Genomic DNA, 27,003 nt, shown 5'->3' with positions numbered 1-27,003 from the left:
ATTGGGTAGCTGGCCTGTCCTGATGGCCTGTGACTTGAACTACTGGGCTTATCCTGCTGTGACAGGACGGGCAGTGTGAGACGGGAGTTAAATACCTGGGTTCCAGACCCAACCCTTGAATTTCCTAGCTGTGTGACTTTAGATGGGCCATTTAACCTCTCTGGACCTCAGCTTCCTCGTTTGTAAAATGGGGAATATAATACTATTTACCTCCCAGGGCTTGGAGGAAGATTAGATGAGAAGGGTTTCGAAAACTGCAGTGTGCCATATACATGTGACTCATTGTTATGGAAGCGATAAAAACAGGTTGGTGTTCAAATTTATTATAAGAAATTCAGATATAAATGCACTATACTGTGGCCCCAGCAGCCCCTGAGGTTACCTTTCTGTCCTGTGGCCCCAGTAACATGTCCTGGGTTTTCTCAACTGTGGGTTTCTTGGAGCTCCATGGAGGTGTGACATTTGGGTACGTCACAACCCAGACACATAAGTTTATCTACTGGGCCTAGGAGTCAGAATTTCGAACTAATTCTTCATATGCCTGAGTGCGTTTACATTCGTAGATAGCTATGAAAAGAGCCCCTCTCCCCACACACTCCGAAAAATTGCACTGTGCAAAATACCAGTCTAGGAAGCAACACACAGGGTAACAATCTTTTAAGTCTTAAAAAAAGTGTCTTTGTGATTTGGTGCAGAAGATTCTCTCTGACTCAGAGAGAAGGATCTCGTGCGACCCGGCGGGATGATATTTCTAGTTTCTTCCACCAGGCTTAGAAAACAGAAGGCTCTGGCTGGACTTGCTGGACATCTCTCTCTTTAGCATCTCTCTTTCTTGGTCCATCTTTGCAATGGCTTTTCTGGCTCCAACCTTCAACAAGAGCAACAAATGCACAAACTTGACAATTTTAAGGAGATCCCCAAAGATACCATTCAAATCGGATTTTTTGCTCAAAATAAAGTATTTGTAAAAAAGAAATTATATACAGACATAGATGTGTGCAAAAAGAAGCTAAAATAATCCACCATTCTCACACTACTCACAGGTAACCTTATTGACATTCCAGTGTACTCCCTTCCAGATATACAGATAATGCTTTCTCTTCTTATATTTTCTTTTTTTTTTTTTTGAAACCAGGAGTTTCTGATTCTGGGCACATTCATTGGGATGGACTTTCTCTCGAAAAGCTGTTACTAAACTGAATGTCTTGTCTCTAATGTCTTAGGAGGAGAAAATGCAGGATATTCAAGGGGAGTCTGTCTAATCCTATTCTATGCACTGCCCCTGGCTTGGGGGCAGTCATGAGTATGACTCTGTCCCTGGTCTTAGCTGATCGGGCACTTTGGCACCGGCTCGGCTTTTCAGATGGTCACTCCCAGGATTTAGGATTATGGGCTCTATGATGCTACTTACTACCTGAGCTGGTTCTTTGAACTGGGGGACTGTGAGGTCATCCCTTTTTATCACATGACCAGCGATAGAAGAGATCAGGGGAGACTTAGACACAGAGAAGTGATATGAGCTCTCTGTGTGTGTTTGTGTGTAAGAGAGATGATGCTTGGGAGATGATGGCCTACCAGTTCTCTTTTGAGGCCAGGCTCTCTCTCAGCTCTCAGTATTTATGAGGCACTCACTCTTACATCCTTAGAAAAGCCCCCTCCCTCTTTCTGAGTAGGTTTCTATTCATTGCAACCCAAGAATCTCTCTCTCACATGGTTCTGTTTATACTGTAGATATGATTGTAACTTGCAAGTTTCTTTCCAACAGGCTTCACATCACCAGCCCTACTTCCTGCAAGTTTTTGACTCCAACTCATGCCCCTGGGGAAAGAGGGCCTGCAGGCCTACAGGTAGTCAAGTTTCAGCTCTGCCTCTGAAGGCATGATCCTTGGTCTCCTCATCTGTCAGATAGGGACCAGAATGTCCTGTCTTCCTTGGGGGTTGAGAGGAGGTTCTGGGTGTGTTTAAATGGAAGGGGCTGGTAGGACCATTTCTGTAACTCTTTTCACTTTAAGACAGGCTTAAAAATCACGTTCTGTGCCTGACCTATGCCGGTGGCTGCCAGGAACCTTGAAATGTGCTTTGAGATTGCTTTCAAAATCACTGCAGGCTGAGATTGCTTTCAAAATCATTGCAGGAAAACATTTCAGGGTGAGATGGGCTAACATCTCTACAGTAGCCCACAGAGTAAATATTGGCAGGAATGCCCAGATAAAAGGAAAACAGGCAGCAAATGTTGAAAATCTTTTGCCTCTAAACCAGTTTTACTTTGTATCCCTTTTAGTTTGATTTTCAATAAAATTGGATGGGTCCCCAGGGCCAGTGCCCCGACCTGGTGCGAGGTTGGCTGTTGGAGCAAGAGCCTGGGTGTTTGTTAAAAATGAAGATTCCTTAGTCCCAGGTTCTCCCAAGTCCCAGGTCTGCCATGAGCTTGGGGTAGGAAGCACCACAGAGCAAACTTTGGTCCACTTTTTTGAGTGATGAGGTCGGGGACAGAAAAAGGCAGAGGGGATGGCTGAACTGGGAAAAGGAAGGGGTGAGGAATGGGAAATGTGAAAATTCAAGTGTGGGCCCGAGGGGTGGGGGGAGCCTGGCTGGGTTTGTCCCGAGCCAGGGACCTCAGGCAGCAACAGGCATTCATCCTGCATGTTTGGAATCACATTCCCTGCTCACCCTTAGAAGAACAAGACCAGGATAGGAGCCTGTCATTTAAATAAGGACATTTAAATTGGAAATTTGGAAATTAACTGGGAATTAACTCAGGGCATACTGAAATGGCAGATCTGGGCACAAAGATCCCAGTTCATTCCCACACCACCTCAGGTCTTGGTTTTTAACATCCCTACTTCAGGGAGGCCTCTCCTGGTCCTTGGACTGGGGAGGGGGATGGAGAGGTCCCTGTGGAAAGTGTTCCTGAGCTCAGGAACAACAGAAAGTACTGGGTTGGTCAAAAAGTTCATCTGGGTTTTCCCATAATATTTTAATGGTAAAACCCGAATTAACTTTTCATCCAACCCAATATTTGTTTATTTATTTGCCCCAGAATGAAAAGCCATGAAAGACTGGGAGTTTTACATGTTTCTTCATTGATCTAACTCGGCATTTCTCACTCTTTTTTTCACTATCATCCTTTTCCTTAAAGAGCCTTCTTAGACATTTTTTTCCTAATCGCTTTTGTTGTTTAGCCGCTAAGTCGTATCCAGCTCTTTTGAGATTCCATGGACTGTAGCCCACCAGGCTCCTCTGTCCATGGGATTTCCCAGGCAAGAACATTGGAGTGGGTTGCCATTTCCTTCTACAGGGGTCTCCCCAGCCCAGGGATCAAATCCACATCTCCTGCATTGCAGGCGGATTCTTCACCGCCGAGCCACCTGGGAAGTTCTTACCTCCATGAAATTTGATTATTACAGATAGCACTGTGTGTATTTCTGTGCTTTATACATTAAAAAAGTAGAGTTATGCCCTCTCGGGGGTGATATTGCTGCCACTGAGAATGGGATTGAATCCTAACACCTGAACATTACCTGCCATATCGCAGACCTCTCAACAAATATTCGTTGAATGAATGAAGGCTGGGATTGTATCTCTTTGTTCATTTGTCTGTCCCCAGTTCCTAGCACAGTATGTGGCCTAGATTAGGTATTCAATTTATTAACTAGAAGATTTTCCCCTTTAGCATATGATTGACAATTATAGAAGACTGTTAGCTGCAGAGGAAAAATAAAATCAATATGAATCCCATAGGATCTTAAAAAGGAAGAATGTGCTAGTTCTGAAGTGTACTAGAGATGGAGACTCTGCTATGAGAAAGGCTGAGACACTCTGGGAGTCTCTTATGCAAGACTGAGAGAGCAGACTTTACACGTCCCATCTTTATCAATGTGATTCTGGTGACTCCATCCCCTGATGGACTCCAGGTCCACTCTGGAGGAAGGAGTCGCCCAAGCTACACTTGGCAGGGAACCTGGAGGAAACCTGTCTGTACCAGGGAGTTCTCAGACACCAACTTCTAAGCTGGGGCTGGAGTGCAAGGAAAATGGGAAGCTGGGTCTTTGCTCTCAGCCAAAGCACCATTTGCCCCTATTCTGTTAAAGCCAAAGACAGCGTGAGATGCCAGGGGGTCTCGTATCTCAGAGAAGCACACTGTTCCCACAACATCTGGGACCCATGTCAATATCCCCTCTGTCATTTTACATCCCCAGGCGGTCCTCAGACAAAACCTAGCTTAGGGCTCTTTCTTCCTCCTCCGCTTCAGTTGTATATGTGAATGAATAAGTGACAAACTTCGCAAAATTTCCACTTGGCAGGGTGGCGAAGGTCTCAGATCCATAGGGGCCCCCAGGACGCTCTCTGTCATTTTAATGTCCTGCTCTGGGACAGTAACCATCTTCTGGCCTTAGAACAAGGATGCTGGTTGAGAAGAAGCTTCCATTTTCCAAATGTATCCCTCACCTAGAATATCTTTGTTTCTTCTACCCATGATAATTTGGTTGCTTCAGAATGACTGTGGCCTTTTATCAAACTTGAATATGTCTCTTCTCTCTTATTCAACCAAAATGTGTTCCGTTTTCAAGCTTCCTGAGAGCTCGCCTCTACTTTCTGCAAAGTGGGAACATGGATTGGCTTAATTCCAGTTCCAGGGCTGATTTGTCAATGGCAATGTTTCAACATGCTCAAGATTTCAAAGTCTTAATTCTCAACTTTTAAAAGAATTTTAGAGGATGCTTCTGTGAAATTCAAGAGAAATACCATTGGAAATGTTATCAGGTTTATTACCTGGAAGTTTATAACCTCAAGGAAGAAAAGCCAGCACTCTCACCTGGGTGTCAGATGTCTCCTACTTAGCAGTGTGGCTCTGGATAAATAGTCTCTAAGCCTCAGACACCTCATCTGAGAATTGGGTATAATAACAAAACCTACCCCCATAGGGTTGTTGTGAAGCTTAAATGAGATACTGCAGGTCCAGTGCTTAGCTGTGTGTGCATGGCACATGCTAAATGCTCAGGACACAACAGACACAGTGCTACTGTCAACTGGGCTTCCTGCTGATGTTCTACGGTTTTCTCTCTTCTCTCCTCTCCTGGCTCACCTGGAAATTTGAGTTCTGCATCTTGTTCTTCACCGCCTCTACAAACATTCGTCTCTTTAACACAGAAAAAATATTGACAAATTTTAGCTTGTGTTCTGCTTTGTCTTTTGCATCAAAGAACAACAGATTTTTCTCAACTTTTGGATGCTACCCATTTGGATGAAATGTTGAGCCTTCCTAGGTGAGGGTGTGAGGATGAGAGTCTGCAGAAGAGGGAGTGGGTGAGGATGTGGGGGGGGGGTGTCTGTAGAATGGGGTGTGGCTTTGGGGCAATGTTACACTGTCCTGCTGAACCTCTTAGAGATCTCTGTCCCAGAATCCAGTAGAGAAGGAGGTGGGTCAACCAAGAAGGCTATGAAGGACGCTATATTCTCCTTGGAGGACAGATCTGCTTTAGGTGGAAGCACAGCCTTCCAGGTCACTAGAAGAGGCTGTACATGTCCAGCGATTTCCACCCAATGGCCTAGGCATGACAAAAACCCCAGAGGTTAATCTCCCTGGCAGGGACTTTGGGGGCCTGTTGGGAAGCCATCACTGAGAATCTGGAGCTTGCCACTCCCCTGGGGTTTGATTACTATTGCTGCCCTGATCTGCTCAAGGGTCCGCACCTCAGGGACAGTTCATCAAAGAAAGAGCATCCCCAAGACACTGGAGACACCAAAGGGAGAGGGAACTGGGGTGCCCCTTGCAGACCGACATCCTGCAGGTGAACGTGTAGGGGTGTCAGGAGGGGACTTTCTCAGAGAGCCCTAGGCATCAACTGGGGTCACCGACCTGATTCCTACAGGGGCCAGGGAAGTAAGGGAAGTGGGTGAGGTGAGCCAGGGGAGGGGTGGCAGCAAGTCCACGAGCCCAGCGCCTCAGGGGCCTGGAAGATGGAGGCTTGTATTGATGACTTGTGGGATTGTGGGTCTAGTGTCCCCAGATCTTGCAAGTTTCCCAGAGAAGCTGGAAATCTGGAGTATTCTGTTAGACTGCCCTACTTTGAAATGTACCCAAAAAAAATCCCATGAGTCAAATGAAATATGTCTGTGGGCTGCCATCTTGTGACACCTGCTTCAGAACCTCCCCGCCTGGTGTCTAGTTGGTGCTCAGTAAGTGTTGGAGGGGTTGTCAGATAAAGTACAGGATTCTCAGTTCAATTTGAATTTCAGAATGAAACCAAAATACTTTTTACTATGAGTATGCCCCTGTGCAATATTTAGGACATATTTATACTTAATAACTGTTTGTTGTTATCTGCAATTAAAATTTAACACATCCTGAGCATGCTGTTTCTGCCCACCTTCCCCCCACCCCCCAAATCTGGCAATGCTACTGGAGATTCATAAAATTCATGGAGGAAGTAAGGCCATCTTTTGGGACAGGTCATAGGTACTAGTAAATCTCTTCCATTCTCCCTGAAGGATGCTAACTCTCCCCTCAGAGGATTGTCCATGAAGGCTTATGCGCCCATATCGAACAGATAGTTGTCCTCTAGGCATTTTTCATGGAGAAGGCCTTGAGCCTGCAGCTACTCAATATTTATCACAAACTCAGTTGAGGCAGTCACCATCCAAATTTCCAGATATTATAAAGCAGTGGCATTAAACCAACAACCTCCTTCCTTCCCATCCCACCCCTACCTTTTTCCCCCTAAACCTTTTATCCAAGCAAAATTCCAAGAGGAACTTGGGGTATAAAATAGATAATGGAGAGCTTCTCTGGTGGGAGAGGTGTGTGTGTGTTGAGAATCATACCCTTCCCACGGCACCCAAGGGCTCCAGGGAACCCCAGTTTGAACACTGCTCTGAAATATCTTTTTTGGTTAAGTTCAATCAGTGGACGGCTGGGCACGGAAGGGCAGAGCCTGGCCCATGTGCACACGTTTTTACTGGACTCACTGGGATATGATGTCATCAGTCTTTCTCAAGAGCTGTGCACAGCCATGACCCAGCTATCACTGCACTGCTATTCTTAGGGGTGTTGTTCATTACAGCACACAACGTCCTCTCTGGAGGAGAATCCAGAACCGTCTTTGTTCTAGGAACACTTCTGAGGATCACACTCGTATCTCATGGACACAGTAAACTCTGGGCCATGCTGGGTTTTCCATTTCCCATCGGCTGCCAGAAAGCCCACTGTCGAATGGGGCTCCCCTTTGGCAGGTGAGGGGGTGTTGTAACAGACACCTTCATCCTTATTTCTGGCTTCATTTTGTACAACCCCCGCCTTCGTCCATCTACTGTACTCCATTCTTAGGGCAGAGGTTTCTGGGATTCCTCACTCCTACCTTCTTCTTTTCTTATGGTTTGTCTCTATGTCCCCAAATCATTTAGCACCCAGGGTGGCTGCACTGCCCTTCTGCCTTTTCTCACTTCCAGATCCTGGGTCTCTCAGGTCCCTTGTGCAGGTTGCAGGCAGGAGAAGGGGCAGGGGCAGGGGCTGGGGTCGGGGAGGGGAAGGGAGTGGAGGAGGGTGGAATGTTTTTTGGGCTGCCTATGCTGGCATTTACACCCCACAAGCTCTTGCCCTTTGAAAATAAGGTATCTACTTTGTGTCTGGCTGCAAGATCAGAAAGGGTCTCTGTACCTGCCTCTCTTTCTCTTTGAAGGAACAGTTGCAAGCTGCTGACTCTTTGGCATTTCTCTGTTCGAGGTCCTCTAAACGTTCCTAAGTGAAAATATCAGGGGAGCAAGACAGTGTTCAGTGTGTCCCCACCTGTTCCATTTGGGGACACACCTCAGAGGTTGCTAGGAGACGCTGGGATCCACTGGGATTGGTGGGCAGAAGAAGGGGGCAGGTGAGGGTCTTTTTCTTTAGCCATCTTCTATCTGTATGCCGCACCAGCCTAGCCACATTGCCCTACTTCATCATTGTGGGCAGGAGAGCACCATCCACAAGCCCCTCCCATCGCACACTCCTCCTATACAACATCTACCAATTTCTACCTGTTGGCTAAAAACACACAAGTGGTGCTGAGGAAACCAGGATCTTGAGAATACCCGGGCCCAAGGAAATCCTGGAAAATAGTGAGTTAAATAGAAGAGTGAGGATAACCATGATGGCATGTGAGCATGTATCCTATGTGGTCCCATGTACTAAGGGTTTTGGTTTTACATGCAACCTCCCATTTCATCCAAGGCTATTGAGTTAGGTGCCATTTTTATTCTCATCTTAAAAAGAAGGGACGTGAGCTAATTAAGCAGAAGGAACTTTAGGGGGCTCCTGCCTGGCTGAAGGGGCTTCCCAGGTGGCGCAGTGGTAAAAAATCTGCCTGCCAATGCAGGAGCCACCGGTTCGATCCCTGGGTCAGGAAGATTCCCCTGGAGGAAAAAATGCAATCCACTCCAATATTCTTGCCAGGATAATCCCATGGATGGAGGAGCCTGACGGGCTAACAGTCCACGGGGTCGCAAAGAGCGGGACCCTACTGAGCGACTTAATCACACACGCTCGCTCGCTGGGCTGAGGCCACAGGCAAAGCGGTGGCCACGCCCCTAGTCAGGACTTCATTGGCTGGAGATTTGATTGGCAGGCGAGCTGAACGGGTTTCTGCCAGAAGCAGCCGGTGCCCTTCAGCCTTTCTTATACTTCAAGCCCTAAGTAAAAGGGTTTGCGTGCTTTTCAAATGGCCACTTCTGTGCATTTAAATTTTTCCTATTGAAAAACCCCAGCATTAGCCCATTCACAAAAGGTATCTGGGTCCTTTCTTGGCTGTGACCCGAGTGGTATTCACGGAGGAGAAAAGAGCGTCACAGAAGAGCTGCCGGCTTTGGGAGGACCAGGGAGGGCGTCAGCTGGCAGGAAGCTCCCTGAAAGAAATGCAGGAATCCCCACCCATCCATGGGCTGTCTATTCTTCCCCCTTAGAAACGGGGCTTGCCGTGTGCCAGGCACTGTGGGCATTTTGCCATTTAACCCTCCCGCTGCCCCACTGAATGGGCCTCTTGTTACCATCTTTGGTTGTTTTGGTTGAGGAGCCTGAGATACAGAGGTCAAGCCACCTGCTCAAGGGTCACTAGGGGCAGGGGCGGGGCTGGACTGCTGTTTGACTCCGCCTCTGGCCTCTGAACTCTGAGATACAATGCGGCCTTCTCCAGTGACTTGGACGTGGATTAGCGCGAGCTCGGCCTGGGCCAGGGTCCCTTCTCTCTGCCACGTGGAGAGAGCCACAGACTCAGGGTTCTCTGTGAATGCCTAGCCTTTCATGTCAAGTCTCATGTTCACAGCCAGAGGTATTAGTGTGGAAACACAACTTTTGATTCTGGAAAGTGCTGCTTAGTGAAGAGATGGTCAAACATTTAAGATGACAAACTGCATTTTTGGGGGTGGGGGGTGGATGCTGAAGCTTCAGATGTGTTAATTTCATCTCTCAGTGCTTCAACCCGTGAGCTCAATGAACAGGGTGAACAGTTTCAAAGTTTTGTACAGGAGGCTAAAAATTAAGGCTCCTTGTGAAAATACTAAGTGTAAAACTAATGAAAGAGGAATTCTATTTTCTGTTAATTTCCACTTAAAAACAATGAAGACATACTCCCTGGAAGAAACTGATGCCAAGATGAATGTACACATGTGCCCTTTAGAATCCAGCAAAACTGTAAAGTTTATTATTTTTTCTTCCTGACAAACAGGGATTTCTGATGACATAGTAATAAGAAGCCTCAAATGCAAACCTGAGTCCTGGAGTGAATACTCCGGGAGCAATGGTGAGAGATATATGAGGCAGCACCCGGGTAAGGGAGACGCAGAAGGAAGGGGTGCGGGAAAGTGGAGGTGGGCTGGAGAGGGCAGCAGCTGGGAGGGAATCCTGTTTATGCAGCTGACAGCCAGGGAGTGGTACCCTCTGACAACTCAGCCCTCCCCTCTCTCGAGTGGGCTGATGCTCACCAGCTTCCCTTGTGGGGTTGACGGGAGAGATGAAGCCTGTACTGTGTGGTGCAGGTGCCTGCCCCTTGGTAAATAATAAAGTAAATGATACTTAAAGTGCTCAGTAAATGATATCATTGGCGATGCCATGATTATGGTTGTAGTTCATGTACATCTTTCCTCCAATTGTGAATTTCACAAATTTGAAAGCTCCCAGCTCTAGCTCTTCTGGGGACCCTGACACAGCTTCAGCTTGGCCATTTCAGACCCTTCTCTGCTGAAGGATGTCTAGTGCCAAACAGGCTGGCACGTCCCCTGCATTGTGTATGAACGAGGCAGCCCATGAATAATGCATGTGAAGCCTAATTATGTAAATCCTCAGGTTTTCAGTACATGACAATGGCCTTTTTTGGGTCCTTTGCTGTCCCATTCTGTGGTCTGGTGTCTGTGCTTTGGGGCCTCGCCTGCCAAGCCCTGGGGGTCGGGGGATGCCTCAGGGAGGGGTGAGCTCTCCAGAGGACACATCAAAGGGAAAGTCAGAACTCTGTCAGTGGCCCAGCTCTCCCTGGCATTGCTTGGTGTGAAAGGAAACTGTCCTCTGCCCGAGGCAGCCCCATAACACACGCAGACTGAGGTCTGTGATGTTTAATTCAGAAGGGTGAGCCCTAGAAACATCACATCCGGGCTCCCTCAGAGCAGGACAGCCACTTTCATTTCTGGGGCTATAAGCCAGAGAGCCTGCTGTTTGGAAACCTCCTGCCTGGAAAGTTTGCAGAATGGGGGGCAGCCTTCTGCAAGGAACTCATCTGACTATCACCTCTTGGTTGAGAAGGACATCCTTCTATGACCTTCTAAGGCCTGGCCTCCTTAGAGCTCATGTAGGCAACACACTCACACACAAATACACACACATACAAACACACAGCACATACTCACAGGCACACACACAAGCATGCATGCAAAAATACACAGCTCCCAGTTAGAAAGACTAATAGGTACAAGGAGGCAACTGGGAGCCAGACCAGCAAAGAATGCACGACCTAGGACAAGAGAGATATGGGGCTGGGTAAAGGCTCTACTTGGGACTTCCTTGGTAGCTTAGACAGTGAAGAATCTGTCTGCAATGCAGGAGACCTGGGTTCAATCCCTGAGTCAGGAAGATCCCCTGGAGAAGGAAATGGCAATCTACTCCAGTATTTTTGCCTAGGAAATCCCATGGGCCGAGGAGCCTGGTGGGCTGCAGTCCATGGGGCTGCAAACAGTCAGACATGACTGAGCGACTAAAGACTCTGTGAACTACCAGCTACTCTATGAACTTGGACAAGTCTCTTTTTTAATTCTTTGAGCCTCAGTTTCCTCATCTGTAAAATGGGGATCATCATGACAACCAGGCAGGGCTACCAGAGGCATTAATAACCCTGATCATGGCTGCATAGCATGAGTGGAGCCCAATGCCTGCAGACATCATGAAGAGATGGGGGCTATGGTGATTTTCCCCTGTTTGCCTGATGCCTTCCTGGAGATCTGCTCGACCTTAGGTGAGAGTGAAGGACCAGGGAGAGTCTGATCTCTTTAGGAGTCGCTGTGCCAGTGCCCAGGGGCGCTAGTGACATGCTGCTGCCAACAGGAGTGGACGGTCATGGGTGTTAACTGCCAAGAAGACCAGAGACCCCACTACTGACTGCAGTGCAGGCACAGGGTTACAGCGAGCTTCTGGAGCTGGTTTTCAGGTGCTGCCCATGCCTGTCTCGATGTGTGTGCGGACTTTTGGCAGCAGGCTCTACTGGGTCTGGGGCAGCACTCCCTTCAGAGACCACCTGTGCGGTCAGCTGGCCACAGGGAAGAGAGCTGCATGCAGCTGCCGAGTCCCAGGCCCTGAGCTGCAGGCTTCAGAGCCTGGACAGGTGTACCTGGGCATTGGAAACCGTTTGGTCCTGAGTTCAGACAGTGAGAGCTTGGATAGGAAGGGTTACCTGTGTTGTATTCAATCCTCACAACAATCCTGCAAGGCAGGTGCTCTTATCTCCCATTCACTGATGAGGAAAGTGAGGCTCAGGGAGGGGGACTGATTTGCACAAGATCACACAGTAAGCAGGGGGATTGGACCCCAGGACCCACTGAGTCTTGTGCCATGTGATAGATGAGATAGCAGGATGAGGGCAGGAGGTGGCCTCTTTTAGCTGGATCACCAGCCTGAGTCTCAGTCTTGGTCTCTCAAGTCAGTGCTCTCACCAAGTTCATGCCAGGAAGCAATCCCTCCTCCTCATGCCTTTCCTCTGTGGCTCCCACAGCCTCGAATGCACACCTGTCCATCCCTTTGGTGGACAAACTCCAACTCTCCTTTGCAATTCATAACAAATGTCAGCACTTGGAAAACACTCTATGAATGCTCTAGACTGAGCCAAGTACCCTTCTCTGGATCTGAACAGAGCCCTTACCCCACTAAGTCAGACTGAAATCAGCTCTTTACCTGTATGTTCTGTACTGAAAAATATGTCCTTCAAGGACATTCATCTATCTCTATTCACCTGACCATCCATCTACCTGAACACCTACTGATCCATTGATCTGGTGTTCATTCATCCATCCATCCACCTGTCCTTCCATCCACCCACCCACCCATCCATCCATCCATCCATCCACCTGTCCATCCATCTATCCATGTACCAAATATTTATTTGGTGTCTACTATTCTCTGGGTACTCAGAATAGCAAATTAAAAATCTTTATTCTCAGAGAACTTATTCATCTGTGTATCCCTTGCACCTGGCAGAACAATGAAAGTAAGAACAATAGACACCACTTTAAAAAACTCAGGATGTTTGCTAAGCTTATTGTGGCAATTACTTCATGTGGCTTGGAAGTCAAATCATTATGCTGTATACCTTAAACTCAATACAAGTGTCAATTACATCTCAATAAAACTGGCAGAAAAATAGTTATTGAATAGAAAGAACAAGATAAAATACATGAATTATTAAAAGTTAAAAAAAAAACAGACAAGCTAGACTATGAGTCTCAGAGAGCACTGCTTATAGCAGTCAAGACATGGAAGCAGCCTAAATGTCCACCGACAGAGGAATGGATAAAGAAGATGTGGTACATATATACAATGGAATGTTACTCAGCCATAAAATGAATGAAATAATGCCATTTGCAGCAACATAGATGGACCTAGGGAGTATCATACTAAGTGAAGTAAGGCAGATGAGAAAGGCAAGTATCATATGATACCACTTATATGTGGAGTCTAAAAAACTGATACAAGTAAGCTTATTTATAAAACAGAAACAGACTCACAGTTTGAAAACAAACTTACAGTTATCAAAGGGAAAAGGTGGTGGGGGATGAATTAGGTGTTTGGAATTAACACAAACACACTACCATATATAAAACAGATAATCAACAAAGACCTACTGTATAGCACAGGGAATACTGCTCAATATTCTATAATAACCTATCTGGGAAAAGAATCTGAAAAAGAATGGATACATGTATATGTATAACTGAATCACTTTGCTCTGCACCTGAAACTAACACAAAATTGTAAATCAGCTCTACTCCAATACAAAATTAAAAATTAAATTAAAAAGAAAGAAAGAAAATACAGACAAGCTAGACTCTGAGTCTCAGAGTGGTTAAGAAACCTGCCTGAAGTCACACAGTAAATGGAAGAGCTACAGTCTAAACTTAGGTCTGTCTGATGCTAAAGCTATTCTGCCCCTTTCCTTTGCATCAGTAAATGCATCCTGCACTGCCTAGATCCTGCTGGGACCTCAGCTGGCCATTTCTAAAGGGGGCTGAGGGGCAGCCTCAGAGACTGCTCCAAGCAGGCACCACTCACCTTCTGCTGCCTGATCGCCCTGTTGACCCTCTTCTCCTGGTGCAACCGCTGCTCCATGCGATCCAGGGCCTCCTTGAGCAGCGCCTTCTCTTCGGTCTCTTTGTAGATGTCGTCTTCCAGCTTGGCCACCTGTGACTGGTACATCTGAACCGACACTTTGCTCTGCCTGAGCACACGGGAGAGAGACAAAGTCTCTTTTCCCCTCATCTTTCTCACTTACCAGCAATGCCCCTGCCTGGGAGATTCTCAAGATACTTCTGTGTACGCCTAACTTAGCGGTTTCATTACAAGTGGGAGAGAATGATGAAGTTTGGGGACTAGAGGGCAGAATAAATAGCTCATGGGCTGTGTAAGTATGGCATGAAGCTGACACACGTTATATTACCAGCCCCTCCCAATTTCCCAGGGAGGGTCAGGGAACTGATACTACTGAAAATAAGATGGAATTATGAAAAGCACACACATGGTGAAATATCAGATACATTCATAAAAGGTGCACCTTACCCCTTAAGAGAGTATAGGGCACTTTAACTGCTCCATCAGACCCTGAGTCATGATCCCGCCTCCCCTGCACACCCCACACCCAGACCTCTGTCCTCCTGTCTTGGTCCAGAGGTCTGCTGCTGCTCTGAGGTTTAGCCTGGAGAATGGGGGTCTGGGCCTTTCTGCGGGGACATGGGCCCTACCTGAGCTGTTCAATGTCTTTCTCGTATCCTCTCAAAAGCTCCTCTTTTCTCTCCAGCCGGTTCTTGAGTTGGGTGATCTTATCGAACACCATGTCGAGGTCTCTTTGTCGAAGCTGGTTGACTCTCTCCCTCTCTTTGGGGGAGAGGTGTTTCATAGACACGTGACCTGACATATCTTTGATGTTCATCAGACTCCCGAGTGTTTTGCTCATATCCATGTACTACGAGAAAGTGTTTCGCAGGTAAGAGGCTTGGCCCACCTCCGCTGGCGGCTGCTTTAATAAGGAGTGTGTGTGCATGCTTAGTCACTCGGTCGTGTCTGACTCTCTGCGATCCCATGGACTGTAGCCCGCCAGGCTCCTCTGTCCATGCGATTTCCCAGGCAAGAATACTGGAGTGGGTTGTCATGCCCTCCTCCAGGGGATCTTCCCAACCCAGAGATCAAACCTGCATCTCCTGCACTTGCAGGCGGATTCTTTACCACTGAGCCACCTGGGAAGCCCTTTAATAGGGAGGCAAGTGTCTAATTCTGTTTCATTCATTTTCTGCAATCACAGAGAACACATGCTTTGGAAAGGAGTACAACTGGGGCTTTTAATCCGACTTTCATGTTCCCCGCATCCATTTACGCTATGCCTTTTTGAGAACCAGGGGGAAAATGACAACAGATAGAAACATTTATTCTTGCTACCCAGTTTTCCAAGGAATTCAACTCTGCAATTTCCAACCCATGCTGGGATAGTAAATGGGTCTCGCAGAGCTGTAATAACGATTAAATATCTATGTAGGGTTGATGTTTAGTTAGGCTGTCTGGTGGTTAACACTGCCTGAGGGGGTTGCAGGTTTGGACAGGAGGGGGACTGATGCTGGGTGTACCTACCAGCCTTTCACTGAGATCCAGAGCCTCAGCTGCATCTGTTTTCCCTAATTTATCGGTGGCCATGACGGACCCTGGGCTGGAAAGGCTATTTTGAGGCTGAAATAAAAAAAGAAATGAAAACTCTCTCTTGGTATTCCATCATGATCTTCTACATCCAGAAGAATAACCAAAAGAATAACCGAAGAACTGGAAAGTTACTAAAGAATAACTTGACAGTTGTTGTTGCTCAGTCACTAAGTCATGTCTAACTCTGCAACCTCATGGACTACCACACTCCAGGCTTGCCTGTCCTTCACTGTCTCCTGGAGTTTGCCCAGATTCATGTCCATTGATTCGATGCTGCCCTCCAGCCATCTCATTCTCTGTCGCCTCCTTCTAGCTGTTTTTTATTCCAGTCTGATTCCTCTGTGAACTGCTTTCTTACAGCTCTGTTCCTATCCCTTAAGAGCGTAACTCTTCTTGAAATGACACATCATTCGTCCCGTTCTTTGGAAACTGTATGTCTGCCCTCTAGACTAGTGGTTCTCAACCGGGGATGACCCTGTCCACTCTCCCTTGATCAGGGACATTTAGCAATGCCTGGACACGCTGGTGGTCGTCATGACTGCTCCTGACATCCAGTGGGTGGAGGACAAAGATACTGCCAAACACCCAGTGACACACAGGATAGTCCCACAGGCAAAGAGTTACCTGGCTCAAAAAATCAGTAGCACCGAGGCTGAGAAGATAAGTGTCAGAAAAACAGGAGTCCTGTTGCCTTTGCTCAGCTATTCTTTCTCCTGCTCCTTCTCTCCTTTTAATTATTGCCAGCCTTGGAGGTTTCCTGTTCTGTGGTGTCAGTGGTGGGATGAGGGGTTGTTGCCAGGGAGAAGGCAAATCTTGGAAGCAGGATCAGGATATGGGATCCAGCTGAGCTCCCCACCTGGAGATGGTTCCTCCCTTTCCACTCTCAGAGGAGGGTTTGCTCTTAGCAGGAAAACCAACATCTTTCTTTCATTCTTTTTTTTTAAATATTGTTTTGATGTGGATCATTTTTAAAAAGTCTTTATTGAATTTGTTATAATATTGCTTCTGTTTTTATGGGGTTTTTTTTAGCCCTGAGGTAGGTGGGATCCTAGCTCTCCAAAAAAGGAGAAAACACTACACCCCCTGCATTGGAAGGTGAAGTCTTAACCACTGGACTGCCAGGGAAGTCTCAAAGCAACACATTTCCGAAGATTCACATGTCTAGCAAATGTCTAGAAAAATGAGATTGAATGATTTGAATTATTTCTTCCAACAGCCCAAGGATGGTTTGGATCCAGCTGTGGCAGCAAACCATGCCCAGCAGGTTCTCTGATTAATGTTAACCTGAGCTGTCCACTGTCATGTGTCAATCAAATGCCCAATCAAACACCTTCCATCTAACAATCAAATTACTTCTGCAAATCTGGGCAAATCAAACTAAGCCCCCTAAGGAAGGAAGGCTTTTTTGAAGAATACCATTGAAATACTATTTAATAATAATCACAAGTATCATCTATTAAGTGCTCACTATGACCTAGGCACTGGGATAAGCACTTTACATAATTATCTCCTTTAATTTTTCCATCATCATTTTACAGCTGGGAAATGGAGTCCCAGAAAGGTTAAGAGCCCGCCAAGGTCACTTGGTTTGCAGAGCTGGGATTAGGACACAGGCAGGTCTCTGATTCTAGAACTTTCATGTCTTCTTAATCATCATGGCTACCTTCTGCTATGTTTTCTGTGTTTGGGTTTTTGAGTTTACAGAAAGAAGCAAATTTTAGGCAAACTCATGGCGTAATGTTATATAGCTTGTTGAATATTTTCTGCAGAATATAACATATGATATGAAAAGGAGGGCCCAGAGATTGACCTGGCCAACATCAGTGTGATGATACATCCTGCTATGCACATTTGAAAGCCCCCTTGCTGTTCAAACACTGGACCACTGGTACTGCGAGGCACTGACCAGTTGATAACAGATGCTAGGCTAACAGGGAGGATCTGACTCTGAACCAGTGATGCCAGGGCACCTGGACAGATCTGCCCTCAGGCCCACCCTCACCACACATCAGTCACTGCAGAGGCAAATTACCACTCGGATCTCTACTTTTGAGAAAGTTGGCAAATCAGGTTTTACATCCAATATTTTCTGCATGTTTTTTTCCATCCCAAGAGTCTTTAAGTCTAGAAATGATTCATCCATGTGGTCCTTATGATCTGAAAAAAGAAATAATTTAGATTCAAAAGAAAGGTTCAGGAAGAAGTCACTGGATGTAAAAAAATAAAAAAATCACAGCTGCTGTTAACTGGATGCTTACCATGGGCCAGTACTAACCCCCACAATCTGAGGCCCAGAGAGGTGAAATGACTTGTCCAAGGTCACACAGCTAATATGAGGCTGTAGCCTCACACAGCTGAGGCACCAAGGGTGAACCTTGGCCACAGGTAGGAGGATGAACTTGAACCCAGGCTTCTAGGGCCTGGCTCAGTGCTCCACCCAGCAACAAGCTCTGTTTCTTGAGAGCCCCATTCCCTCTAAACAGGGTATTTATCTAGGAAGTTCCTCTTGAACACCATCAGTCTATGCAAAAGTTTCCATTGGGCCACAGTGAAATAAGAAAAAGAAGGACAATGTTATGAGTTTTTCATGAAATCCTGTTTGTTTAGTATCAAGGCCTGCTCTTGACTTTGAGATGATGTTTGCCCATCTCCCCCCCGCCTCCAACTCATCTTCTTCTTTTTTTAAAAAAAACTACATCTTTTCACTTATGAAATGATAAGAATAGAAGACAATGATCCTGGTCAGCCCCCACAGGGAACCCTCAAGTCTGGGGCCCATGGCTCAGCACAGAAGGGGCCACTAGGAAGGAGGGAACTTACTTGAGGAGCCGGCCTTCTCAAGTTCTTTAATTCGTGCACGAAGCTCAGATAAGGCCTTTTTCTGACGCTGAATGACCTCCTCGTGTCGGGACCCTTTGCACTTGGCCCCTAGATCACTGAAGGACTGCTCCTGTGGCCAGAATGGTGCGGACAGTGGCTTTATTAGGGATCGGAATCTCTCTCTTATATTTGAAGAAACATGAACAATTCATGGATTAGCAGAAACCCTGTCACTTAGTACCCTGAAAAATATCATTAAGGGGCTTCAGCAGAGAAGGAATTTAAATATTTCATCAAATACAAAGTCACATCTAGGAAGATTTCCAACTTTCCTACTGACCTAGCATCACTATAAACAAGAGATCCCCTCTATGTTTCCTCACCATGTTTTCTTTCATTCTTTCTTTCTTTTTTATAATATTCTTCGAAGTTTGGGTTTCCACTTGTCATTCTATTCTCATCTTTGAACAATCACATCAAATTCACTCCTGAAGGGGGGATTTTTTTGGTTCTTTTTTTGGTCTAGTCTCTTCTCCGACCAGGGATCAAACTCATGCTCCCAGCAGTGGATGCATGGAGTCTTAACCACTGGACTGCCAGGTAAGTCTTGGAGGGACATTTTTCGGTGCTTAGCTGGTAGTAAGGATGGTGGTCTCATATTTGCTAGGGGGAATTGGATGGATGGGCTCTTGGCTGGTCTAGAGAGACCTAGCAGGTCCTCCCTCGGGTCTCTTCTCCCTTCTAGGCCCCCACCACTCATTCCTTCATTTCATTCAGGCTCTGCTCCCCATCTCCTCCTGCAGAGGCCTCCCTACTGCCTTGTCCCAAAGAGCCCCCTCCCCTATGCTACTGAGCCCCAGTCCTGCCGTATCCTTCCTTGGAGGGCTCACCCTCGCTGGACATTTTGTTAGACGTTGCCTTGTTTATCGCCTCTTTCCTTTTTCAGAATGTGGACCCTGTGAGGAGGGGCTTCTCAGGTGGTGCCAGTGGTAAAGAACCCGCCTGCCAATGCAGGAGATGTGAGAGGTGTGGATTCGATTCCCTGGGTCGGAAAGATTCCCTGGAGGAGGGCATGGCAACCCACTCCAGTATTCTTGCCTGGAGAATCCCTGGACAGAGGAGCCTGGCAAGGCTACAGACTATGTGATTGCAAAGAGCGGGAAACAACTGAGCATGCACGCATGCACAGGCCCTGTGAGAACAGAGTTTGTCTCCCATGTAGGCCGAGCTATTCCCAAAGCTCAGCCCTGTGCCCGAGCACAGTAGGGGCTCCGTAAATATGGAACCAGGAGGGGCCTGCCCCAGCGTTCCTGCTGGGACCAAGGTTCAGCCCTGAGAGAAGGGGGTGCTGTACTTAGTAGGGCCTCAGTAGACCCTGATCCTGGCTCCAGCCGGCTTTCAGCCTGCTCGGCTAGTCCACTTCTGGGGCTGTTTCTACACCAGCCTCCCTCTCTTTGAGGGCATATGTTTGCCCTGGGAGTGAACACCAGGAATGCTGTGCATGTGCACACGTGCTGGAGGGTGGAGAGGAGGTGGTGGCTGGTTTTGGGGGTGGGGCAGCCGCCAGGCTCGGTGACAGCATTTCCTCTGCCTGGAGAGCTCGGCTGAGCCCGACGTGACCCTTACTCATGGCCCTTCTGGGAATTTGTTTATTTAGAGAAGATGGAGATTCTTTCTCATACAACTCTTAAGCCCTCTGACCCACTCTGGTTTAGAAAGCAGGAAGTAGACTGAGTGTGGAAGGCTGTTCTGAGAAAGAAAAAAAGCCTTTTTTCCTTTCATCTTGCAGCCTCCCTCCCCCATCCTCCTCTAATACGACATCATCATAGAAACTGAAACAGGGCCTCTGGTCAACAATTCTTCTCAGCAAACACAGGACAGTCAGAGGGGGTCTTGTGTGGGCAAGAACCGTGAGCATCCTGCTTTGCGCCCAGCATAGGGTCTGGCATGCAGCAGGTGCCCAATAGTTGCTGAACGTGTGAACGAACACAGGCCAGGTCCTGCACTTAGAGCTTGGATTTCAACAGGAATGAGACCTGCTTCTGGCCCCGGGCGCTTACAGCTGCGGAACCAGCTGCAGCCCCATGGTTGGGCTGCCCTAGTAAGGAGGAGACGCTGCTGCTACAGAGGTCTCTGGATGGTGACGGGAGCCAGAGCCAGCCGGCGGGGCCCCTGAGCCCTCTCCTTCACGCTGCGTGCGGCCCTGGCTCCCTGCTGTTTGGCAGGGGAAAGGCATCTTTGAGGAAGCAGGCAGGCAAGCCGACATATTTGGCTCTGTTTCCAAGAGAAAGTCCAAAGCGCATTACTGAAACACCCTGGTCTCTAGTTTCATAAAGCGAAGGGAGAAAGGAGATCCCTGGACTCCAGGAAACCCAGGGCCTCGAGGAAGTGCCATGTCCACGGTCAGCCAACGACAGACCATGGGGAGCACCACCGCCCGCCACAGGGACAGATGGGAGCCACCGTCCAGGACCATGGGCTGAGGCACGGTTCTCCATTGATGACGTGAGCCCTGCGCGCTGCCTGGTGGGACTTCCAGGTGTGCGAAGGCCTCCGGGCAGAGATCACCAAGTCAGCCACAGAGCATAAATGGCCTGGCATTTGAGCCCTTTCAGGCCTAATATAGGATGTCCCTTTTGGCCCTTTCAGGCCTAATTTAGGATGTCCCCTGGACATCTCAGAATCACAGCTAGGAATCTGTTCTACATACTTACAAAGGGCTTCCTTAGTGGCTCAGACAGTAAAGAATCTGCCTGCAATGCAGGAGACCTGGGTGTGATCCCTGGGTCCGGAAGATCCCCTGGAGAAGGGCATGGCAACCCACTCCAGTATTCTTGCCTGGAGAATCCCATGCACAGAGGAGCCTGGTGGGCTACATTCCCCATGGAGTCGCAAAGAGTTGGACACGACTGAGCGACTAACGCTTTCACTTTCACAAGGATCTTAACTACAGCAACGTGCGGAAGCAGAAACAAATGTCCATCAACAGGCGACTGGCTGGATAAAAGGGACGTGATGGAATTCAGTGGAAATGGCCCTGTGAGTCCCCAGCAGAGGGCCAGGGAGTCACAGTTGTCAGAACTGTGACAGTGGCAGCAGCTGCTGCCTTAGGGTGGGGGGCGGGCATCCCCGCTGACAGCAGGAGGAGGGGTGCCGTCCCATGTGCCCACCACTGTTGCCCCAGCCCACACACTGGGCCTTGGAGATGAAAATTTCCAAATCATTTGGTATATTTGCCCCCAGAATATAATTGCCAGCTTGGGACAAACAAAAGAATGAGGTAGATCTTCACGTACATTTACTTGAAAATATGCCCATGAAACAGTATTATGTGGGGAAAAAAGAAATAAGTTGCAGAATAAACATGGTTTGAGACTATATTTTGAAAAAAAATCTATCAAATAAATATATGTATATGTAAGCTTGCATATGTTTGTGTGTGTAAGTTAAATTTGTTTCTCAACAATCCCATGATGGGGTGGCTGGCATTATGCCCACTTTCCAGATGAGGGAAGTGGTACCAGGTTGCAGGGTTTCCAAGTGGAGGAGTCAGGATTGGAACCCAGGCAGACGAGCTCCAAGCCTGAACTTCAGCTGCTGACTGTATGAGGGTGTGGTGGTTTCTGTGAGGAAGAGGGCTGACGGTACCTGTGCCCAGCTGATGATAACTTTATACATTTCACATAAGCAAGTCATGCTTTTGGAACTTAGAATGAAGATGTTTTCAAAAGGAAAGAAAGCCTCCATCGGGCTCTTTCTTCGCTTATCTTTCTAGATGCCCTCGGGGACGGGGCAGGTGCTCACCTCTTGGCTGCTCAAGAAAGTATCAGTGTGGACTGGTTCTATCTGCACCGAAATGTCACACATTTTGGTTGTGTTCCCGGGCTTCTGTTCCTTCTCCTTGCGCAGCTGGAGTTTCTGTTTCTCTTGGGAGGCCCTGGGGGCAGAGAAGATGAGTCACTGAGCAGGAGGGTGGCTGGCTGCACAAGGTTTGGGAACCACAAATTACCTTTGTACTCACAAGCAGAAGTGGGAAAGGGACTCCATGTTTATGGGGAACCAAAATCTTGGGGCCTTCAAGCTCCTGCCCGAGGGTTTCCGGATAATTGAGCTTGCTGGCTAGTGACCAGGGAGGCAGGCACCTCTCCACTCCTGCCTCCTGCACTGGGTCTGCGGGACACCTGCTGTGGCATTTATGGGGCCATGTAGTGCCTGTCTGCTATTTCTAACACCTGGTATACGTCAACCCTTCTGTTTCTCATAACAGTCCCATGAGCTAGGGACTCTCCTTGCCCCATTTTACAGACCAGGAAAGAGACACACGGCAATTTCCCTGTGGTCATGGAGCTTATAGATGAGGGCACCTGGCTTTGAATCCAGGCAGCCCAAGCCTGGAGCCTGTTCTTTTAACCACGATGTGAATCCACCTTGGCCATGAACCATGAAGCAAATGAAGCTATGGGGTATACATGAGACATCAGTTTTATTCAAACTTTCTTGGAGAAAACATTAATCTTATGTCAAAATATGGATAAACTATGGATGAAAATGCAAACTCACATATGTTTCATAGACAAACCCGCAGAATAACAACACTATATTTAGTTTAAGCTGACCTCTGACACCTCCAGCTTACACTTTTGTTCAGTCAATATTTACATGCCAGGCATTGTGTGAATGGTGGGGAGTCAGTAGCAGGCAAGGTCTACAAGGGGTCCTCATGGGGAAGGCAGACAATTCAACAGGTGGGAGCAGCCTGGCCAGGTGAGAAGTGTTAGATCAGGTGACATGCAGGGGCTGAGGGACCCTGGGCAGAGCAGGAGCCCTTGGCTATGTTTGGTGAGGGTGAGTAATGGAGGATTTCCTGGAGGAAGCTGCATTTAAACTGAAACTTCTCTGAAATATTGGGCAGGAATCTCTGAGATGCTCAGAACTGAGCAAAGTTTTAAATGATGAGGTTGTGAAGCAATGAAACATATGTCAGTCATTCATTAATCTACTCATTCATTCAACTCTTTAACCATCATTGACTGAGCCCTTCCTCTCTCTATGCCAGGCTCCCTGGGTACTTGGGTATGCCTGGGCTCCCCACACCCGCTGTGCAGGCCTTGCCACCCACCTGAGCGCCTGCTTGAGGACCTCCAGCTCCTTGTCCTTCTTGTCCACCAGGCTGGTCATCTGTACCATCTTGTCCTTGAGCACGCTCAGCTCACTGCTTTGTTGCTGGACCAGTGCCACGTTCCGCTCCAGTTCTATCTTCTGCTTTTCGTTCAGTTCCCCTGGAGGGGTGGTACATGCAAGCTGTTGGGGGTGGGGTCTCCTGCCTTGGGTCTCCTGGAGGGCCATAGCAGATCTGCCAGGCCTCCAAGAACCACGAGGCAGTTCACCCTCCAGGAATTCTCAGGGGGCTTCAGTAACAGCCAGGAGGTCTGCTTGCAAAAAAAAAAAAACAACGAAACCGCCCACCAGCATCACCTTTTGATGCGCGCCGGCGTCGCGAGGCAGCCTGTGTGGCGCCCGCCTGGCCCCAGCTGTCAGGGCCTGTGTGCCTGTGGCATTTTAGGGCATCTTCAGCAGCCTGCTTCTGCATCTGTTTGCCTAAGGCTTCAGAGCCCTCTGGAGACAGCTCTGCTCACGTGTCTGCCAGAGGCAACAGCCTCCAACCGAGGCCTGGTGGAGACAGGCTGGAGCACACAGCCCAGCCCTCTCCCTGTCCAGGTGGCATTTGGAGGGCTGTGACCACATTGCTCCCCAGCATCCCCACTCCCTGGCAGAATTAAGCTCTGTCCCCCACTGTGCCTGCTGACAGACAGCACGGCAATTCTTTATCTGCTTTCTTCCCTTGCCTGTCTCACTTCCCTTCCACTGCTGGATCCCCTTGGATCATCTCTCAAGTAAACCACCTGCAGTGGAATTCTGGTCTTGGGGTCTGCTTTCTGGGAAAATCCAAACTAAGACCCCTACATTGTCTTGGATCTTCAGAGCAACCCTACAAGGCAGTTCCTAGTAACAGCCCCACGTCACAGGTGCAGAAACCGAAGTTCACAGAGGTCAAGGGACTTGTCTAAAGTCACCCATCTAATAAATAGCAGATCCAGAACTGGGTCCAACGCCTCCCAATTCTAGAACTGGACATTGCGGCCTTTCTGCCACAAATTCTCGTATCTCGGAAGGGGAAAATCCCTCTTTGAAAAATGCTGCTATAAAAGTCCTGGGGACATCAATTGGCCCAGACACAGGGAATAAACACAACTGAAGGTCTGGGATGCACAGGGCTTGAGATGGGGACCAGATAAAAGGACTGTTCTTCACCCTCCCTCCACCCCCTCCCAAACCTAATTATACCTCCCGACTCCTGCCCTTTGGCTAGGTGGAAGTTAGGGATGGGAAAGAGGAGGCAGCTCTAATAAGCAAGAAGAAGGGAGGCAGAAATAAGTCTGGGGAGAAGAGGAGCCAAGGAGGAATATTCAGCCAGACTTGTGCCCATCCAGAAGAGAAGAGACCTCAGAGTTACCTTGCCCCTACTCTAGGTGGGTCCTGATGTCGACTTCAGGGACAGGAGGAGCCCCAACAGGCAGATGTGTGGCAGGTGTTTTTGCATCAGAGGCAGGAGAGACCTAGGGTACACTTACTAGGGTCCATAAGCTGGTGGGCACTAGGACTTGTGCTGGCTGGCCTGCCAAGCGAGGGGACCCACGAATGACCTCCAAGCCTTTGCTCCTACAGACAAATCCTCTGTGGTCAACAGAGATTCTCCCCGAAAAAGAAAGCTGCATTTCTACTCAGAGGTGTGGAGCCATGTGAGAATGCTCCCGGTGATCCCACATCAAATGGAATCAGTTTAGTACCCGCAGCTTCTGCTGATCCTGAGTTACAAGTGCTGTGATGGCCCAGGACAGCGGGTTGAGGCGGGGTTTAAATGCCCAGCTTTCCAACCCCGAAGACCCATTTCTTTCCTTTCTCAAAGTGGGTTGGGAAATTGAGAGACACGGGCAATTGCACAAACCTCTCAGGTCTGACATTCGGTTATGAGCTTCAGTCAGGTTCTTCCTTAACCTCATGATGATCTCCTGCTGAGACAGGATCTCCGTCTGAGCAGTCAATAAATTCTCTCTGAAATTCACACACACACAAAACAGACCAAGTCAGTTCAGCTCCATCTCTGTGGTGATGCTCCAGTGCCTGGAAGGAGAAAAGTGCAGAGGCAATGTGATCCTCCTTCAGTGATGGTCCAATTTGGGGATGATGCCATCCCCAGCAAGCCCACTCTTGAAAAGTTCTCAGAACAAGAATCCGTTTTGATGCACCTTCGTTATAAAGAAATACATGGAGACAGAACAAAGGATCCTGGCTGGGTTTGCTCTGAGGCTGAAATACAACTAATATCAAAAGGACACCTCTTCCTGCTCAACCATCTGTCAGCAGGAACCAATGCTCTCATGGACTTTTGATCTTTGGTGCAAAGAAGAGGAAAGACTATTTTTGTGTGTGTGGGTTCAGGGATTCTTCGAGGATGAGGAAAAAAAGAGACAAGAGGACAGTATGGCTTCTGTGCTCTCACCAGCTTCTTTTAATTCTTGATGGAGAGAAGAGGGGCCACATGAGTGGGTGGTGTTCAAGTGACCCTTTGGGGATGTATGGGCTCTGGGGGCCCAGAGAACTAAGCGGGGGACACAGGGAGAGTGGATGAGGGCAGGTCCTTGGTCCCACACCCCAGAGGGTGTGTCTTTGGTATCACAGTGATCAGGGTGGCTGACTGGGAGGTGATGTTTCATGGGAGGGGCCCAGGGTGATGGCGGGAGAGGCACCTTGAGGGCTTTATGAGCAGGCGTGAGACAGCCCAGCCCTGAGAGAAGCATATTGTGTGTGTATGGTGTGTGTGTGCACACGTGTGTGTATGTGCATGTGTGTGTTGGGGCAGGAGGAAACACAGTAAAGCGGGTTTAGAGATTGAGTCTCAGTTCAGTTCAGTTCAGTCACTCAGTCATGTCTGACTCTTTGCGACCCCATGGACTGCAGCACGCCAGGCTTCCCTGTCCATCACCAACTCCCGGAGTTTACTCAAACTCATGTCCATCGAACTGGTGATGCCATCCAACCATCTCATCCTCTGTCATCCCCTTCTCCTCCTGCCTTCAATCTCTGCCAGCATCAGGGTCTTTTCAAATGAATCAGTTCTTTGCATCCAGTGACCAAAGTACTGGAGTTTCAGCTTCAGCATCAGTCCTTCCAATGAATATTCAGGACTGATTTCCTTTAGGATGGACTGGTTGGATCTGCCTGCGAAGCAGGAGTCCCCGGTTCGATTCCTGGGTTGCGAAGATCTGCTGGAGAAGGGATGGGCTATGCACTCCAGTATTCTTGGGCTTCCCTTGTGGCTCAGCTGGTAAGAATCCACCTGCAAGACCTGGGTTCAACCCCTGGGTTGGGAAGATCCCCTGGAGAAGGGAAAGGCTACCCACTCCAGTATTCTGGCCTGGAGAATTCCATGGACTATAGTCCATGGGGTCACAAAGAGTCAGACACGACTGAGTCTCTGGGCAGGTGTTAGTGTCACTTCATTTGTATTCATAGTCTTTTGAAGTATAGACTCCTCTTATATAGACCTTTGAAGGCAGTGTGTGTGCTTATTATGGAATAATGCAAAATACTTGCAGGCTGTATGTGAAAATCGAAATAAAAAAGATTGGTGATCACTGGAATGGATCACACACATACACATACATGTCTGTCTGTCTAACTAATCTCCTTGGCCATGACTCTTCCAACTTGAG

General features: G+C 48.1%; 1 protein-coding gene across 4 annotated transcripts in view; it reads right to left on the bottom strand.

The window, feature by feature from the left end:
- Positions 1 to 311: 311 nt before the first annotated feature.
- Positions 312 to 27,003, bottom strand: part of FHAD1 (forkhead associated phosphopeptide binding domain 1) — a 160,118-nt gene continuing 133,426 nt past the window's right edge. For 3 of the 4 annotated variants that reach the window (XM_043486194.1, XM_043486196.1, XM_043486197.1), the window contains 10 exons: positions 25,236 to 25,342; positions 23,349 to 23,508; positions 22,034 to 22,166; positions 18,230 to 18,359; positions 17,442 to 17,566; positions 15,344 to 15,439; positions 14,464 to 14,684; positions 13,778 to 13,943; positions 5,087 to 5,140; positions 312 to 868 (listed from right to left, as the gene is read on the bottom strand). In XM_043486194.1, coding sequence (XP_043342129.1) covers positions 752 to 868; positions 5,087 to 5,140; positions 13,778 to 13,943; positions 14,464 to 14,684; positions 15,344 to 15,439; positions 17,442 to 17,566; positions 18,230 to 18,359; positions 22,034 to 22,166; positions 23,349 to 23,508; positions 25,236 to 25,342 — 1,309 coding nt within the window. In that variant the 3' untranslated portion in view covers positions 312 to 751. The remainder of the gene's footprint in view (positions 869 to 5,086; positions 5,141 to 13,777; positions 13,944 to 14,463; positions 14,685 to 15,343; positions 15,440 to 17,441; positions 17,567 to 18,229; positions 18,360 to 22,033; positions 22,167 to 23,348; positions 23,509 to 25,235; positions 25,343 to 27,003) is intronic. The other variant, XM_043486195.1, reaches the window with a different exon arrangement.

This window comes from Cervus canadensis, chromosome 13 (genome assembly GCF_019320065.1).
Source record: "Cervus canadensis isolate Bull #8, Minnesota chromosome 13, ASM1932006v1, whole genome shotgun sequence".
NCBI classification, from domain to species: Eukaryota; Metazoa; Chordata; class Mammalia; order Artiodactyla; family Cervidae; genus Cervus; species Cervus canadensis.
The sequence above is the reverse complement of the archived record's forward strand: the minus strand, read 5'-3'. Positions and strand labels throughout refer to the sequence as shown.